We start from the raw sequence: 17,226 nt of genomic DNA, 5'->3' as shown, positions 1-17,226 counted from the left end.
AGTAGGGTCCTTTTCTCATAGACTTCTATACAATCAGACCTCTTTTTGCAACCAGAGGAGTCGCCCCCTGCTGGTTATTAGAAAGAATGCAAGTTTAAGGCATTTCCTCGTTGGCTTCACTTTTCAGACCTGGAGGTTGGTTCGGAGTCTGGCAGCGGTGTTCTAAGTGCAGCTTTTTAAGTAAGTAGTCTAACCTCTTTGGATTAGTTTTCCTAATGTTTTTTTGGAGAAAAATTATGTGATTCTCTGCTATAATTTTCAGCTACTAACAACCTGACTTTGTTATTGTTGATGAGGCTGAACTTCTGTAACTGAAGACCTAAATGCCACATGTCATTATCTCCCTTTCTTGGGTGAAACTCCTCATTATATAACTTTAATTTGCATCGGGACCCCTCTTCCCTCGCCCTTAAGCTCTATGAAGCAGGGCCCTTAAGACCCCACGGTGTCGCAGCTAAACCCTCAACAGAAGGCGCAGTAATTAATGCACATTAGAGGGCCCAATAATCTCTGCTTGTCTCTGTGTGGCTGTAAGTCCTTTGCGGGAACACCCAATCAGCCAGCCGGTCTGCTACCCATGAGTGTGCAGTGCATTAGGCCGAGTGTGTACACAATAAGCTGAGTTGTGGAGTTTCTAGCTATACCCAGTCAGCCATTTGGAGGAGCGTATTATCCCGGCAGAGCTAAGCCTCCGCTGAGCTTGAGGGATTGCACTATACTGAGTCACAGTGTTGTTTCTTCTCACCTGCTGCTGCTGACAGCAAACCAGCATGGCTGACTGACTTGACTTGGGAACTCAAAAGGAAAAGCAAGCCCCGGAGTCACTCAGAGTTGAGGCGAAATGGCTCTCCGCAAATCCCCCTCCTCTACCTGCGCAGGTGAGTAAACCTATAGAAAACCCAGGTAGGACTGTCTCTTTGTGTGGCCTGTCCCGCCTGTATCCTCACCCAACAAAAAGGACACACTAGACAGGACCACTGTAGAGTAACCCGCCTATTGTCCCTTCCCGTTTCCCCCCAGTGTGTGTGTGTGTCAGCAGGCCGTGTGGGGCAGGCGGGGTGTACAGTTGCATGTGAGGCTGCTGTAGTTTAATTTGATGATTCATTCAGACCCCTCTGTGCTAACGTAGTCTCTTTGTTGTCTCCCTGAGGAGCTATTTGCCACATTTGAACAGACTTTTTAAGGATGACTTAATCTAAGACATGTGCTCCCTCGCAGTAAACCTCAGGCAGGGCGGTAATCCGGGTTAGTTTACATGACTGACTGCTGCTGTGCTTTACTGTAACCCTTACGACAAGAAGAAGTGTGCTATTAGTAAACCTCTTTTAAACTTAAAGGTCCCATATTGTAAAAAGTGAGATTTTCATGTCTTTTACATTATAAAGCAGGTTTAAGTGCTGTATAAATACTGGTAACGCTCAATATGCGAAGAATTACACACAGCCCGTATTCAGAAATTGTGTGTTTGAAACAAGCCGTTAGGATTTCTGTCCATTTGTGATGTCACAAATATACGATATTTAGACCATTCCACGGTTTTAAACGTAAACATTCTAAATGTGTCCCAGTTTATTCCTGGTTGCAGTGTATGTGAATAACATCAGCTGGCAGGAAGTAAACATGATCCCAAGCTGTTGCCTAGCAACGCAATTCTGTCGAAATGCACTTAAACGGGGCGTTTCAGACAGAGTGTAAATACAGGTATATTCAGACAGACAGTATGAGGAAAATGAAATATTTTTTTAACATTACAGCATGTAAACATGTTCTAGTAGAAACACAGAATACAAGTATGAACCTGAAAATGAGCATGATATGGGACCTTTAAAACAAAAGAGTATGCTTTCAGATTACTTTTCACGTACTTATCAGAGTTAAACTTAACAAAATTATACTTAAGTATACTTGGCTTATACCGACAAGTATACAGGAAAAGTCCAAATATACTTGGCTTATACTGAAAAGTATATTTGGATAAGTACTATAAGTTAACTTAAAGAAAACTTGCAAGTGTACTTGCAGTAAAAACTATTAAACTAGTAGTTTACTGAGAGTATACTTTACTTTCATAAACTAAAAACTGGGGTACGAGTATATAACTAGTAAACTAACAGTATATACCTATAAGTTCACTTGAAGTATAGTTCATATTATAGTTGCAGTACAAAATACAACTTGGAGGTAAACTGGTTGAGTACTTAAAGTTTACATTTAAAGTGCACTTAAAGTAAACTTTTATAAACTAAAAAGTGGGCCAATTTAGTCCCAAGAAGTATTTAAGTACACGTACAAGTATGCTATTTTCGCCTATTCTTAAAATAGTGTGTTTGAATATTTCTGCATACTGGGGTCCCTAAACTGTCTTTGAATTACATAAATTGGGTCTCACTGTAAAGCTGAGACTCTTGTGGATCTGCTGAGCCCAACTGTATTCATATGTGATGATGTTAGTCCCCATAGTAGCCGTTTCAAGTTCAAGTTAAGTTTTATTTGTCCCTGCAGGGCAATTGGTTTTGCAGCATAAAGTGCGACATAATCCCACAGTAAAATAGTTCAGTCTCAGCAGTACTGCATCAATGAACAAGCATAATCGTCCCAACAGCTGTAGAGCACAAAAACAGTTCAATGATGACTACCTATCATGCCTCTACTACATGTATTTATAACAAGCATAGCATTGTAATCATCCAACAAGCAAACTAAATTGTCCAGGAGCAATGCCATTTCATTGTAGTGAGACTTTTGGTTTTTTAAAATTTGACCTCACTGTATAAAATGACCTGTGGTGACCTCTAGGATAATCACAGCCTCGTGAAACTTTACAGCCACAAACTAGAGACCTAGAGCATTCAGAAGATGGATGGTTTTCTCAGCTAGATTGACAATAAGGGGTTTTCTGAGCAGTTTTCCAGAACAGAAGTGCTCGCCATCCAATTGCCAAAAAATGCAATTCTGGCAGAAATCTCCAAATGTCAAAAGTTTTTGATACCAAATCACAGCATGGCTTTTTCTATGGTGTTCCTCAAGGTCTCGGTGTCTTAATGTGGTATTTTGGAGGGATTATTGATCATTTTTATCAATTCTTGATAGGTAAAAAATGGTTAAATTTAGCACCAAATCTTTGTAACAAATGACAATCAACCCAAAAATTGCTGCAACAACTTATGAGACATAATAGAGCATGGGAATGGCCATCATATACTTCCATCATAATGTTTTAAACCCTTATACACTTTGTTTATTTCTGATTTATGACTAGAACAACTTGACACACAGTGCTGTATGTCAAATTAATCCTCAGGTTTGCAGCTTTCAGATGATGTACACCACTTCTATGTGATATCTACTGTTGACCTGCTATCTCCCCATAATGACCTCCCTAGAAAAGACAAAAACAGGTCTATGTGGGTCTCAGAGGGGTTAAGGAAACAACAGGATATTAAGCAAAGCTAACATTCTCATAAACCTAGAGAGGCTAAAACAAGCATCCCCTTGCTGTTTTAGAACCTGCCCAGAGTTGAGAAGCTCTTCACTTCAGAAGAAGCAACTTGTGCGTGCGTGAACGTTTCATCGTGCTGCTCCAGGGGGGAACATTTTTGACGCGATGCAGGCAGGCGATATCGACTGCAGGCAGGGGAATGATTTGGCAGCTCTGGGACGTCAGGATTTCCTATCGAGCCTCCTGGAGGTTTCATGTTCCAAAGTCATTATTACACCGTATCCTTGATGGGAGATGGCCCATTGATAGCCAATAATGACGTCCCAGCTGTTTTTTGGCAAGCTGCCTTGCTTTTGGCATCCGAGCCAAGGTTTCTGTGTAGTTTGTTTACCCGGAATAACACATGTGGAAAGTTCCATCAGCGCTGTCGAAATGAAAGTTAAAGATCCCCTCCAGGACAAAATAACAATTTGACAATCTGATGTGTTTTTATGACCTTGTTAAAAATTATTAAAATGTCATCTTCTTCTTCTCCGTCATAAAGAAAATTTATAAGCAAGTGTTTTTAATTTCAGAAGTTTAACTGCGACACATAAAATGTCTAGTGTTCAGTTTATGTGCACTTGAGGCTTCAGGTTTCCACATCACACTTGTATAACTTGCATATTGGTGTGATGTCACAAAATGATGCTTGTACTGTACATACACTAGTTAAATTCCGATTTAAAGGTGCCCTTTTTGTAAACAAACAAAAGTTTTGTGTATCACAAACCTGTTGAATGCATTACCTTCCTCATAAAACATTTTCAAAGCCAATTTTTAAAGGTGCAGGAGTGTGTAGGATCTGGTGGCATCTAGCGGTGAGGTTGCAGATTGCAACCAACTGAGACTTCTCCCGTGTGCCAAGCGTATAGGAGAACTACGTTGGCCGACCTGAAAACGCAAATGTCCCTATCTAGTGTCAGTGTTTGGTTTGTCCGTTCTGGGCTACTGTAGAAACACGGCGGCCGGCTCCGTGAAGATGACACTCCCTACGTAGATATAAACGGCTCATTCTAAGGTAACGAAAACACAGCGATTCTTATTTTCAGGTGACACTAAAGAAAACATACTTATTAATATTATATTCCATTTCCCCCTAAATGCTACAGACTGTTCCTTTAAAGCTTCAAAAACAGGCGTTGCAGATCTTCAAAATGCTGAAGATCTTTACAGCTTGCATAACGCACAAGTATTTCAGTGTAATGAAGATGATAATAACATGAAACCAATCGAGACCGGGTTAAAAATGTATCCAGCTGCGTCCTGGCAGAGGAGCCAGAGAGCCGAGGCAACATGTGATTAAAGCATCAACATTAAGTCTTAGCTGTTCTCTGAAGGAAGGATGCCCTTTTGTCTCTGCCATTAGGAATTACTTTAATCTTACACAATCATTCTGAAAAACAGAGGCTGAGTGAAACCCCAAAATATCATATCAAGCAACTTTTTGAGAAATCTGAGGAATACATTTCACTGTTGGGTACACAAATACCTATAATATAAGAATAATTTGTCTCCAGGAACACCTCATGAGAGAAAATGTGTTATTGGATATGATTACAGAACAGCATAAATGTGACAAAATGCAACCTGTGAGCAAACATGAATATTAATCTTTACATATTTTCCCACAATTGACACTAAATTAATCATTACAACAGGTCTAAAATGTATTTGGTTAATCTATTCTACTTTTATTTTGAAATCCAGAAACATTCAACAGAGCCTCATGTTGTTTTTCTGTGGTGCCCTGCTTTATATTTATATTTATACATGAGGGATTTTCTCATTCAGTTCCCCTCCTACCAGACTCAAACTGGCGACCTTCCAGTTCCCGGCCTGCCTCCCTAACCTCCAGGCTACTGTGCTGCTGTCAAAGCGAGCTGCGAGGATCACAAACAACAACTGTTGCCATAAAATATCTTTACTTTTTATGGGCGAGACATTATGAAAATATGTTCCCCTCTTGACCCGGCTCGTACAGTAAAGTGTTGTACAACCCGTGTGTGTGTGGATGAGATAAGAGATAGAATGAAATAGAGAGAGCTGTCCGTGGTGCTGAAATGAGAGCACAGCACGTGGCCTGGTGCGTTACTATGGCTACAGTCTGTATCCCTAAAATAACCATACACACATAGTAACCTTATTACAAAAAATAAAACGGCAATCTGTTGCGGCTCCTGGTAGTCAGATTGATAAAGATAGAGAAATGTCTGTTTTGTCCCTGTGCACTTGCACAGTTTGTAAAAAAAAATCACAAACCTCAATATAAACAGTGCAACAAGTAATCTGCTGCACCGACTTTTACACCATTTACAATATTTAAACTTCTTCTTTCCTTGTATTACATTGTGTTCTCTTTGTGTTTTGAGACTGATTGTCGGCTCTCACGGTACGTAGGCTTGTCCTTTTGTAAAGTGCTCGGAGACAGGGGTTTGTGATTGACTGACACACGCATCAATTTTGCACAGTGGGGAAACAAAGCTTCACTGGGCCACTTTGCATATTCTGTGACTCCAGATAACAATGAAAATAAAAAACGTTGATCCTCGAAAGCCAGAAGTCGTGAGACCGGCCGCGTCATAACCAAGAGGGTGCTGTGGGGTTTGATAAGACAAGACAACTGACTGCCACGTCAAATCTCTACCCCTTACTTTGAAAATGTGTGTGAGGGAAAGTGAGTCATGGTCTCCACTTTATGAATGACAGATGTCAAGGCGCTTCTGAGCAAGGCACTTAAACCGTCAACGCTCCACTGGAGCTGTTTCGGAGCTACAAATTCAGGACTGTGTTTATACTGGGCAGCTTACAGTGTAGTCTTTATTATATTGTATTATTACACAGCTTTGTTGAATACTCGATTCGTTCTACGGTCTGTTATTTCTTTATAACAGACCGTTGCTACGTATAACAGACCGTTGCTATGTATAACAGACCGTTGCTATGGGCGCAGTTCTGATGTCGGACTCTGACGGACCGCTTTTGTGTCAAATTATCGATTTCTTAAGTAAGTAGCAGTGTAATAAGCGGGATAATGTACAGCGAGCCTGTCACAATCCCGACAGGCAATGCAAGACCCTGCATCGCCTGTCGGGATTTATTTCACAACAATGACCGGCTCGCTGTACATTATCCCGCTTATTATAGAGTGTTGTGCCAAGCATTGTTAAAGCAATAGCTTGACATTCTGGGAAATAGTTTTTTTCGCTTTTGTGCCGAGAGTAGGAGGATCAGGACCATTAAATATATGGCTGCAGCCAGTTAGCTTAGCTCAGCATAAAGACTGGAAATGGGGGGAAACAGCTAGCCTGGCTCTCTCCAAAGGAAAAACTCACTATTTAAAGGACCAGTGTGTAACGCCGTTACCACGGTTTCGCACTTGTCGGCTCACGTTACCACAGTCTTGGAAAGGGATGAGTGAGCAGAGGGGTACCCAGTTGGTTGCAATCTGCAACCACACCGCTAGATGCTGCCAAATCCTACACACTGTACCTTTAACACATTATAATTTAGTTGTTAAATCCATACAAAAACTAGTGTTTAAAAATGAAGGGGATTATGTGGCGAACAAATTCTTAGCTGGGATCAGCGTCTTCCTGAAGCCTCCATTGGCAGCTTCCTTTATATCTACATAAGGAGCGGGTCCTCTTCACAGAGCCAGCCGCCATGTTTTTACAGTAGCCCAGAACGGACAAAACCAAACACTGGCTCTAGAGAGGGCCATTCGTGTTTTCACATTTTCACATTTTTTTTGCATTGGCCACCGTAGTTCTCCTACACGCTTGGCATATGGAAGAAATTTCACTTGGTTGCAATGTGCAACCACACCGCTAGATGCTGCCAGATCCTACACACACTGCACCTTTAAAAATTCTCATTTTTCTCATTCTTCATTTCTTACCTTTGCCCTTGTTTCAGTGAGTGAACCGACAGCTGGCAAATCTTTTCAATGTGTGAACATTACATTTATAGTCATGCTGTTGTCTTAAATCATTTCTCGGTGGAGGAACGAAATCTTTTTAATGTTTATTTTATGAGAAGCGCATAAATGCGAAGCAAGCATTGAAAGTTTTAGTACGACTGCCTGGATAAACAAAAGAAAAGCTGCACAGGACAAGATGTGAAAAAATACACCTGAATCAATACTGTTGAATCATCCAAGAGGCTCTAGATTCACCCTGTTTCACTTCTGTGTTTGGTCCCCCTGGTGGGAACTGGACCCACTGTGTATACATGTACCTCTCCACCACCTCCAAATCCCTTTAAACTTTCTAAATTGTATTTATATCGCAACATGAAGTTCCCCCTTGTGGCGTCTTAAATGACCAAATGTCCAGTCGAGATGCTGAACCCTGAGTTATTTGTATTTCTAAAATAAATGTCTTCCAGAAACATGGACCAATGGTGCGAAGTACATGCGAGCACTCAGCGAGTCTTCGTCCATCCACAGCGACGCCCTGTACCACCTGACCAAGGACATGTCCGGGAGGGGATTGGACGCCATGTCCTACGGCGTCCTGGAGCCTGCGTCTTGTAAAGAAGAACCCTTGGCTGAGGAATCAGAAAGTTTGTTGAAGGTAATTAAAAGACCGCAGAAGATATGTGTGCAAACAACAACAACAACAACAACACATTAAAGGTCCCATATTGTAAAAAGTGAGATTTTACATTCATCTTTTACATTATAAAGCAGGTTTAAGTGCTATATAAATACTGTTAAACTATCAAAACGCTCAATGTACGGAGAAATACACACAGCCCGTTTGCGTTTGAAACAAGCCGTTAGGATTTCTGTCCATTTGTGATGTCACAAATACACAATATTTAGACCATTACACGGTTTTAAACGCAAACATTCTAAATGTGTCCCAGTTTATTTCCTGTTGCAGTGTATGTGTATAACATCAACTGATAGGAAGTAAACATGGACCCAAACTGTTGCCTAGCAACGCAATTCCGTTGAAATGCACTAAAACGGAGCGTTTCAGACAGAGGGTGAATACAGGTATATTCAAGCTGACAGTATAAGGAAAATAAAAAGTTTTTTTGAACATTAAAGCATGTAAACATGTTCTAGTAGAAACACAAAATACAAGTATGAACCTGAAAATGAGCACGATATGGGACCTTTAATGTTTTCTTTTCCTCTTGTGGGAACAAGTTTGAGGTTTAAAGCCTGCCTCATACTCACTAGGAGCAACTTGTAAAAATAAGTTAATCATGTGATATTTCCTGCATGGGTAATGTATTGCATAGCATTGCATCATTTTATGACTAAGCATAAAATAGAACAAAAAAATCTCATTAAAATGACTTTTAATCTGTTGTGATGATGGAGGGAGATGTTCTCCCAGATTTGTTTTTCAAGATGTTTATTTTTTTGTAGTCTTTCAAAATAAGAGTTGAGATATTTTGGGTGAGTTGAACCGACTTCAACCTGCCTTTGAGTAAAAAGTGTGAGCGCGTGGGTTCAAGGTTAATGTTAGTTTAGGGAAAAGAGGCTGATATTAGAAATAGGTTAATGGTAAAGCCTGAGGATAGAAGACATCTCTCTCTCATTGGAGGATTTCTTTTAACATGCTCATTCTAAGGAAGACAGAAATATATTGGGACCAAAGCAATGCTTCAAATACATTTTATTTATATATAACTGCTTCTGTGATTATGGTGTAGCTATATAGGAAAACACATGTCTCTCTCCAAGTTACATCAGTGGGCTGTCAAAGCAACCAAGGCTGCTCCCTCTCTCCACACTGCAAAAAATATCCATCTTAAAGGCACATTTTTATATAGACAAATATTATTATACATCTACAGAGCCTTTTAAAAAGTCGCTGAATAAAAGTATGGCTTTTCCTGAAAAAGAAAATGTATAATCGTGAATTTTTAAAATGTTGGCAGGTCCAAAATTAATGTTTTGTTTATTTCTATGGAAGATATCTGACATTTGGTTCCCAATTCTAACGAGGCTTGTGAGCCAGTGTTGGTATCAGGTGGTATATCTGGGTCGTCAGTTAGTGTGGAGCTTGACGTTAAGTGCCTGGCAACGAGTTGTTGTGAAGTTAATGCAATGGAATGGAGGAGAGGGAGAATGAAAAACCTAGTGGCTGAATGTTATGTAAGGGATAATGTACAGTGAGTCGGTCATTGTTGTGAAATAAACCCCGACGTGAAGCATCGTGAGCTTCCTGGTTGGCCTATAAAAATACGTCATCCCTGGAGCACTGTATAGTATTAGGGCCACAATGAGGAAAACAAAAATCGGAGATTTCCAGAATAAAGTCTTAATATTACAAGAATAAAGTCATAACTTTACGAGAAAAAATATCGTAAAATTACGAGAAAGAAGTCGTAATTTTACGACTTTTTTCTCGTGAAGTTACGACTTTATTCTGGTAATATTAAGACTTTTTTCTCGTAAAATTACAACTTTATTCTCGTAATATTACGACTTTTTGTCTCGTAATATTACGACTTTATTCTCGATATCTCAGATTCTTTTTTTCCTCAATGTGGCCCTAATACTCTGTCGTAGTATAACACCTTTAATTTTTTCTATTTTTCAAAACAAGAGCAAGAGACATTTTTTATTTATTTTTAAAATAGGAAAAAAAAAAGGCTCCTGGAAAAGATGAAGTAGTTCCACGTATTATTGCAAATCCAGAATTTAAGATATAGCCCTCTAGTAAACAGGCAAAACCTCTAAAAACACAGAAAATAATTTCACCAATTTAGCAATGTTTTTCTCTCTTTCTTTCTTTCTTTTTTTTTCTTTTTTAATAAAAAATTCTTACATTTTTGAGACACCATCAAGCCCCAAAAAATTACATATTGCAAGCAGACATTTTTTACAGTGTGGAGTGCTCTGTGCCAAAAGCGCCGGCGGTGCGCAGCAGCCTCCAGATCACACAGAGAGAGAGATGGAGAGAGATGGAGAGAGATGGAGATCACCGGCATGAGAGCAGCCTGCTACCTCTACAGATCTGCTCTGCTGCTTCTTATTCTTCAATCTGACTTATCTTATCTTTAAAAAACAACAAAACAAAACAAACAAACAATGAGCCCTGCTGCAGACGAGCCGTCGCTCCTCCTGTTGGACTGTGGACTAACTGGAGTGACCTCAGGTGTCATTTAGGGATGATGATGATGATGATGATGGAGATGATGGAGGAGGTGATGATGATGATGAACTTCTTCTTCTTCTACTTCTTCTCTGTGTGTCTTTAAAAGCGCAACAGCATGCAGAGTGAAGACAAGATCCCAGTAAGTACACCAGTATCCATCCTTTTCTCTGTCTTTGCCTTGAGTTTATTAATGAGCTCCTCTTGTCTGTGAACCAATCTGTGTGTTTTAAAATTTGCGACACTGTTGTAAAACTCTGCGATGCTGTTTACGGTAAACTCACTAAAACCGTTAAGAAAGTGATTCCTACTAGCTGACTATTTGACCCGTAAAATTACGACTTTATTATCGTAATATTGCGACTTTATTCTCGTAAAGTTACAACTTTATTCTCGTAATATAACGACTTTTTTCTCGTAAAGTTACGACTTTATTCTTGTAATATTACGACTTTTTTTCTCGTAAAATAACGACTTTATTCTCGTAATATAACGACTTTTTTCTCGTAAAGTTACGACTTTATTCTTGTAATATTACGACTTTTTTTCTTGTAAAATAACGACTTTATTCTCGTAATATTACGACTTTTTTCTCGTAAAGTTATGACTTTATTCTCGTAATATTATGACTTTTTTCTTGTAAAGTTACGACTTTGTTCTCGTAATATTACGACTTTTTTCACGTAAAGTTACGACTTTATTCTCGTAATATTACAACTTTTTTTCTCGTAAAATAACGACTTAATTCTCCTAATATTACATCTTTTTTCATAAAATTACGACTTTATTCTCGTAATATTACGACTTTTTTCTCGTAAAATTACGACTTTATTCTCGTAGTATTATGACTTTATAACTTCTTTATAAAGAAGTGTCAGCAAACTGAAAAGCTTTTTCTGGAAAGTTCTTTACCTGTCTGTTTACTGTCTAATGTATGTCTCAGTTGGTGAGAACTTCTAAATCTTCCAAGGGATATTATATATTATTATTATAACTTGACAGTTATAGACTGCTGCCGTGTTTCTAAGCGTCATTTACTACAGTGATTCAATTGAGGTACTAAGATATTAAAAATATTAAAAATCTCAGAATTATTTTATTTTATTTTTCACATGAGGAACATACTAATGTAACTAGTTTACTTGGGTGTACAGGTTATTGTTTAAAGAACAGGCACATCCACAGGTGTGTGCTGATTAGACCTCATTTGGGCGGAGCTTTGCTGGGAATTATGTGAGGTCACCAGCGCCGCTGCTAGCCATGTGGGTGCCCTATGCGTAATTGCTCTGTTTTTTTAAATAAATAAAAACAACAAATATTTGTATTTATAAGAAAAAAGAACTGTTCAATTAGTCACACACATAACGCTTTGTCGACACAGGAAACGTCAGGAGCGCGTGGTGGCTGCCTCGCTGAACAGCTGCGTGATTCACACGTCGCGTGTTCACACTAGTTGCGTTTCTGCTGCTGTCAGCCCTTTCTCTCCACATAGAGTTTGTCTTTCATTATGGCCATTTCATTTCATTATAAATGTCATTTATATTTATTTTAGACAGAGAAAGGTTAAGAAACGTGTGGTAATTTGTTAAATAATAGTAGTAATCGAGCCCTGCAAGTCACTGCATGTTCTACAACACTCTCCCTCAAATATTTCAGTATAAAGCCTCATGTTAACAAATGAAGGAATTCTGTTCACAGAAAAAACATTTGAGGGCTTTTATTTTTAAATGAAAGCAGGAACTGTTGATAATCTTCCTGGTAGGATGAATGTCAAACTATCACTTTCCCTGTCGTTTGTTGCAGCTCGCATTAAAAATAGGCGGGACCTCGAATCTCTAGAAAGATAGGCAACTGAGACGGGCTGTGTGGCTGCTCTAACCTGTTAACATGGACGCCGAAATAAAGAACATTCAGACTTAATAAGACTAGTGTTATTACATGAAGTGTTATGAGCATAGTGGAGCATTTAGCAGCTAAAGAGACAGTTATTTCCATTGCTATCCCTGGAAGTTGGTAGAGACCAAAAACAGAGCTCAAATAGAGTGAACATTGGACGTATGTTTGCAAGGTGGCCAGAAACACGACTCTAGATGAATGCTAATGTTGCTCCATAACTGCTGGCTCGCATACATAATGTACATACACAACTGCTCGCTAACAAGTTCATTTTAAAAGGTAATATGTCACAACTTGTTGCCTCAAAGTGGCCCATCATTGCAGGTTTAAAGCATGTCTTGATGAATCTAGGAGATATTTTTTCCCACATGCATAGATAAAGCCATCTCCACTAGCATTTATTCTGTTTCGCAAGACACAACCAATGGCAGAGCTACAGTGAGAGTGACAAAATAGGTGACAAATAAAAGCTAATACGCTCTACTCCGTGGGGAACTTGAGCTTGGCGATACATTGTGCCATGTGCCCATCTATTTATCCATCTAATTTATGTAAGTGTCTTTGCATTATTAATTGTTTCAACGCAATAAAAACATAATGACTTTCATGTGATATATATAGCTGTGACCTACAAATATAGAGTGGATTTTAACTAAGCATCGATGCACAACAGCATATTTTACAAACCTGTCCTGCTGATAAGAAAGAAACCAAACTCTCCTCATAGCCAGAGCCTATAGAGCGTTCCCTCTTGTGTCCTCCATGTTTAGTCTCCCTCTCTACGTTCCCTCTGTCTAAATAAAGAATCAAACTGGCAAAGGTGAGCTGACTGCCCACTCTGCTGCTGAAGGTTCTCACTTCAGTGTTTTTTGAGAACCTGCCAAAAGCCACTTCTGTTTGCGTGTGCTGACAGTGCAGTGAATGTTTAAGTTCATTCAAACGGTTATTACATAACTCCGCTGCTGCGTAAAGGTTCTTTAAACAATGTGCATTTGTTAAATTGATTGTGATGCCTTGCCATGATTATTGTAGATGATGGTTTCCTCTATCTAACAGCAGTTTCTAGTACTTCCTGTATATTTTTACATTCCCTTTTGACGTCTCTTGGCTCCCTACAGGTCGTGGGCTCACCTTCAAGCCCTCAGGGCAGCGGGGAAGGCCTTTACTTCTACGACGGCAGACGGAAAGTTGACTACGTTCTGGTCTTCCACCAGCGACGGCACGGCTCCATACGATCTCGCGCCAGCTTCTCGGTTTCGCACGACAGGCTATCCATCGTTTCCAATGGCAACTTTCCTCCCTCGGTGGAATCGGATGTGGCGGCAGGAAGAGGAGGCATACCGGGAGGCGAGGCTGCGAGTTCCGGCGACGTGTTCATGGAGCTCGGAGGCTTGGGAGGGAACGAGCTAACGGAGCCCGCCGACCACGAGATGCGTCTGATCAGACAGGAGTTTGAAGCAAACCTGCTGGAGGCCGGCCTGGAGATAGAGAGAGACAGAGAGGTGAGTGTGCATGTATGGCCATGCTTATGTCCTCCCCTTCCTGTTTTCTCGAGGGCACTATACTGACACCTACAATAGTTATATTATTATGTGGTCATGCCGTTGAGAGTGATGATTTTGGTGAGCAATCTTCTTTTGGTGGATTAAAAGTAGGGATGTTAATAATCAACTGTTACTAACCGACAATACGAATTTGAACCGATTAATACTATCAGTTAAAAACTATTAAAACTAGGGCTGTCAAAGTTAACGTGATAATAACGCATTTTAATGCCATTCATTTCTTTAATGCATTAATGCAATTTGATTTTTAAGGCTGTGGTGGGTTCAGTTTTAAAGGTCCCATATCATGTCTCATTTTCAGGTTCATACTTGTATTTTGTGTTTCTACTAGAACATGTTTACATGCTGTAATGTAAAAAAAAACAACTTTATTTTCATCATACTGTCAGCTTGAATATACCTGTATTTACCCTCTGTCTGAAACGCTCCGTTTTAATGCATTTCAACGGAATTACGTTGCTAGGCAACAGTTTAGGTCCATGTTTACTTCCTGTCAGCTGATGTTATTTACATACACTGCAACAGGAAATAAACTGAGACACATTTAGAATGTTTAAAACCGTGTGATGGTCTAAATATTGTATATTTGTGACATCACAAATGGACACAAATCCTAACGGCTTGTTTCAAACACACAATTTCTGAATACGGGCTGTGTGTATTTCTCCATATATTGATAGTTTTGATAGTTTAACAGTATTTATATAACACATAAACCTGCTTTATAATGTAAAAGACCTGAAAATCTCACTTTTTACAATATGGGACCTTTAAAGCTAGAGTGAAGATAAAGGAAACCTAAGGAATCCATCCATGCCATGCGCCAAAGTTATGCAACATTTTGTTGAGGAAAAACTATCATTACCATTTTTCAAAGAAAAAAAACTCCTAATCAGCAACCTTGGTCTGACACCAGTTGTTTTATGGAGGGTAGGAACACATTTTATTTATTAATGTAAAAGCCCACTGTACTCAAGGTTGAAGCTTTTTATTGTGTTCCAGTGCCCTGTATGCAGCAATGAGACTTTCTTTGGCTTTCAGGCAGGCTCAACTTGTGACAGTCAAATAAAATATACAAAGAAGACAATAAGATTCTAATAAAATGTGTAATAAAAACAAGCAATTTGAACAAACGTCTTGACATTAGCTAATAGTCGACAGTTAAACCTGCTTTATTTGATTTTTGTCTCGGCCATTTAAGGGCTGCGTAACAAGCTGTTAACATCGCCGTTTTCACCTCAGTTGATATGGTGAACATGTTAAGAAACAACTAAAACAGCAGACTCCTGCAGACACAGAGCAGCGTCAGCATTGAAGTGCTGTTTACAAATGTAAGTCTAATATTAACTCTCCTTTTAGCTCTGTTTTAGAGCTAATTAGAGCTTTTTTTAGCTGAAAACAGCTGTGTGTTGCTGCTGGAAATAACGCTGAGTGGACCTGAATTGGCTTTGAAACCAAAACAATGAGCTGAAAGAAGCTAAAGTGCTCCGTAGAGCTAATTCTCTGTGGATTCGTCCTGCTGAGATGCAATTTTCCCATTACACAAAGTCATTTTTATCTATTAATAATTTAAAAACATTGATTACTGCGGCTTTAAGTAAACTATAGAGCATTAGTAGGTAATGGTCAAATGTGTACAAAACCACAAACATGTTCCTTCACTGGTCAGTTAGCAGATGAAGATGTCAAACTGTTTGGTATTTGGAAGAAGCGTTGTGTTTTAATCTAGATGGTTAATGTTTTTGATCACAATACCTGGAGAAGGAATCAGGAGTATAATTTCCGACATCAACCAGCAGCCTGTGGTTTGATACACACACACTAGATGCTTCAGTTTTTTCCAGGATTTTTAAGATAAACCCTGACACAGGATCTGATGTAACTCCATCTTGAGCTATTTAAGGTGAGCGCCTACATAGGAACCCGGCTCAGATGGTAAGAGGAAAGATGTGGGTGAGACTCGATGTGTTGTAAAGGATTCAAGGTGACTATTACACCAGCGAGAGCCGGGTGTCACAAGGAGGTTTCTGTTCAACTTTGAAATGTAGCTTTTATTTCCCCTTTTATGTTTTATGTACCGAGGTTGTTCTGCCTTCCTTAGTCACCTTGCTGGACGAAATAATGGAAACACCATGTAAAATTGAGTGTCAGCTTTAGAGCAAACAAAGTGCGGGCACAATCATGGAAGATATTCACCTGTACAGTATCTTATGTATCTACTGTGCAGTGGTGCACTCAGAAATACATCCAACTGTACTGTGTGTACCAATAGCATCTGATATACAGACAAGCCTACTCAGTTAAAGCACATGAACGAAACATTTCTTCTCAACCACCAAATGTGAAATAAGATCATATCAATATGATATATTTTCCTGTGGCCATCCACAATATCACCAAACTCTGATTTCTGGGTCAGTTTGTTCAGTGGAAAAGCTCCATAGTACACTCAAGTTTCAGTCATAAACAGTAGTATGTTTCTTTTCGGACGCACTGAGCAGTAATTTACATAATCACTTCCTGAGAGCCTCCTTGCTGGTAACCATGGTAACCCGTGCCAACCTCATGTGACCAAAACGATGATTTGTGAGAATCAAAGTCTAAACTGATTTAAAATATATATTACGCCTATAGCAAAGTGAAATCTTATACTTATACTTAAATCGAAGCGTTGACAACGAACGTTGTCATCGCTACCGCATTGTATTTTGGGATATTATGCCGCCGTGTCCAGCGTTCTGGTAATATTTCACCGGAAATAGCATGCAATTTGCGTACTAAATAGCGCATTAGTATGAAATTTTGGACGCAAACTATGGATAAACACAAACAATGGGCAGTAATCTGCACCTTGTTGCACCATACTTTATGACAGCAGTTTATTCTGACTTCAATAATTTTCCCAAATTAATAAATACAAAGTACTTTTATGGCGTTTTTTGTTGTGATGCGCCGCTCTGCTCACATTAAACATTATTTTCGTGCCACAATTTCTGATTGGATTTGTCTCGATCGCGCTGCTCTCTCTCCTCTCGTCCGTTTGCCATTTTTGTAACCATCATTGTCCACTACTTTTCATGATGCATTGTTGTCCACTATATAGGAGGACACAGTCCTGATAGAAAATTCTCCGCTAAGTGTTTTTTTTTTTTAAAGAATTGCAGAG

At 39.3% G+C, this 17,226-nt stretch overlaps 1 protein-coding gene across 2 annotated transcripts in view; it reads left to right on the top strand.

Moving 5' to 3' along the window:
- Positions 1-721: 721 nt before the first annotated feature.
- ano2b (anoctamin 2b) overlaps positions 722-17,226 on the top strand; it is an 84,762-nt gene continuing 68,257 nt past the window's right edge. Inside the window, exons 1-4 of one of the 2 annotated variants that reach the window (XM_037760878.1) lie at positions 722-878; positions 7,868-8,055; positions 10,709-10,741; positions 13,614-13,997. In XM_037760878.1, the coding sequence (XP_037616806.1) occupies positions 842-878; positions 7,868-8,055; positions 10,709-10,741; positions 13,614-13,997 (642 nt within the window). In that variant the 5' untranslated portion in view covers positions 722-841. The remainder of the gene's footprint in view (positions 879-7,867; positions 8,056-10,708; positions 10,742-13,613; positions 13,998-17,226) is intronic. The other variant, XM_037760879.1, reaches the window with a different exon arrangement.

This window comes from Sebastes umbrosus, chromosome 23 (assembly GCF_015220745.1).
Source record: "Sebastes umbrosus isolate fSebUmb1 chromosome 23, fSebUmb1.pri, whole genome shotgun sequence".
Classification (NCBI taxonomy): domain Eukaryota; kingdom Metazoa; phylum Chordata; class Actinopteri; order Perciformes; family Sebastidae; genus Sebastes; species Sebastes umbrosus.
This window is presented reverse-complemented; position numbering and strand designations above follow the sequence as displayed.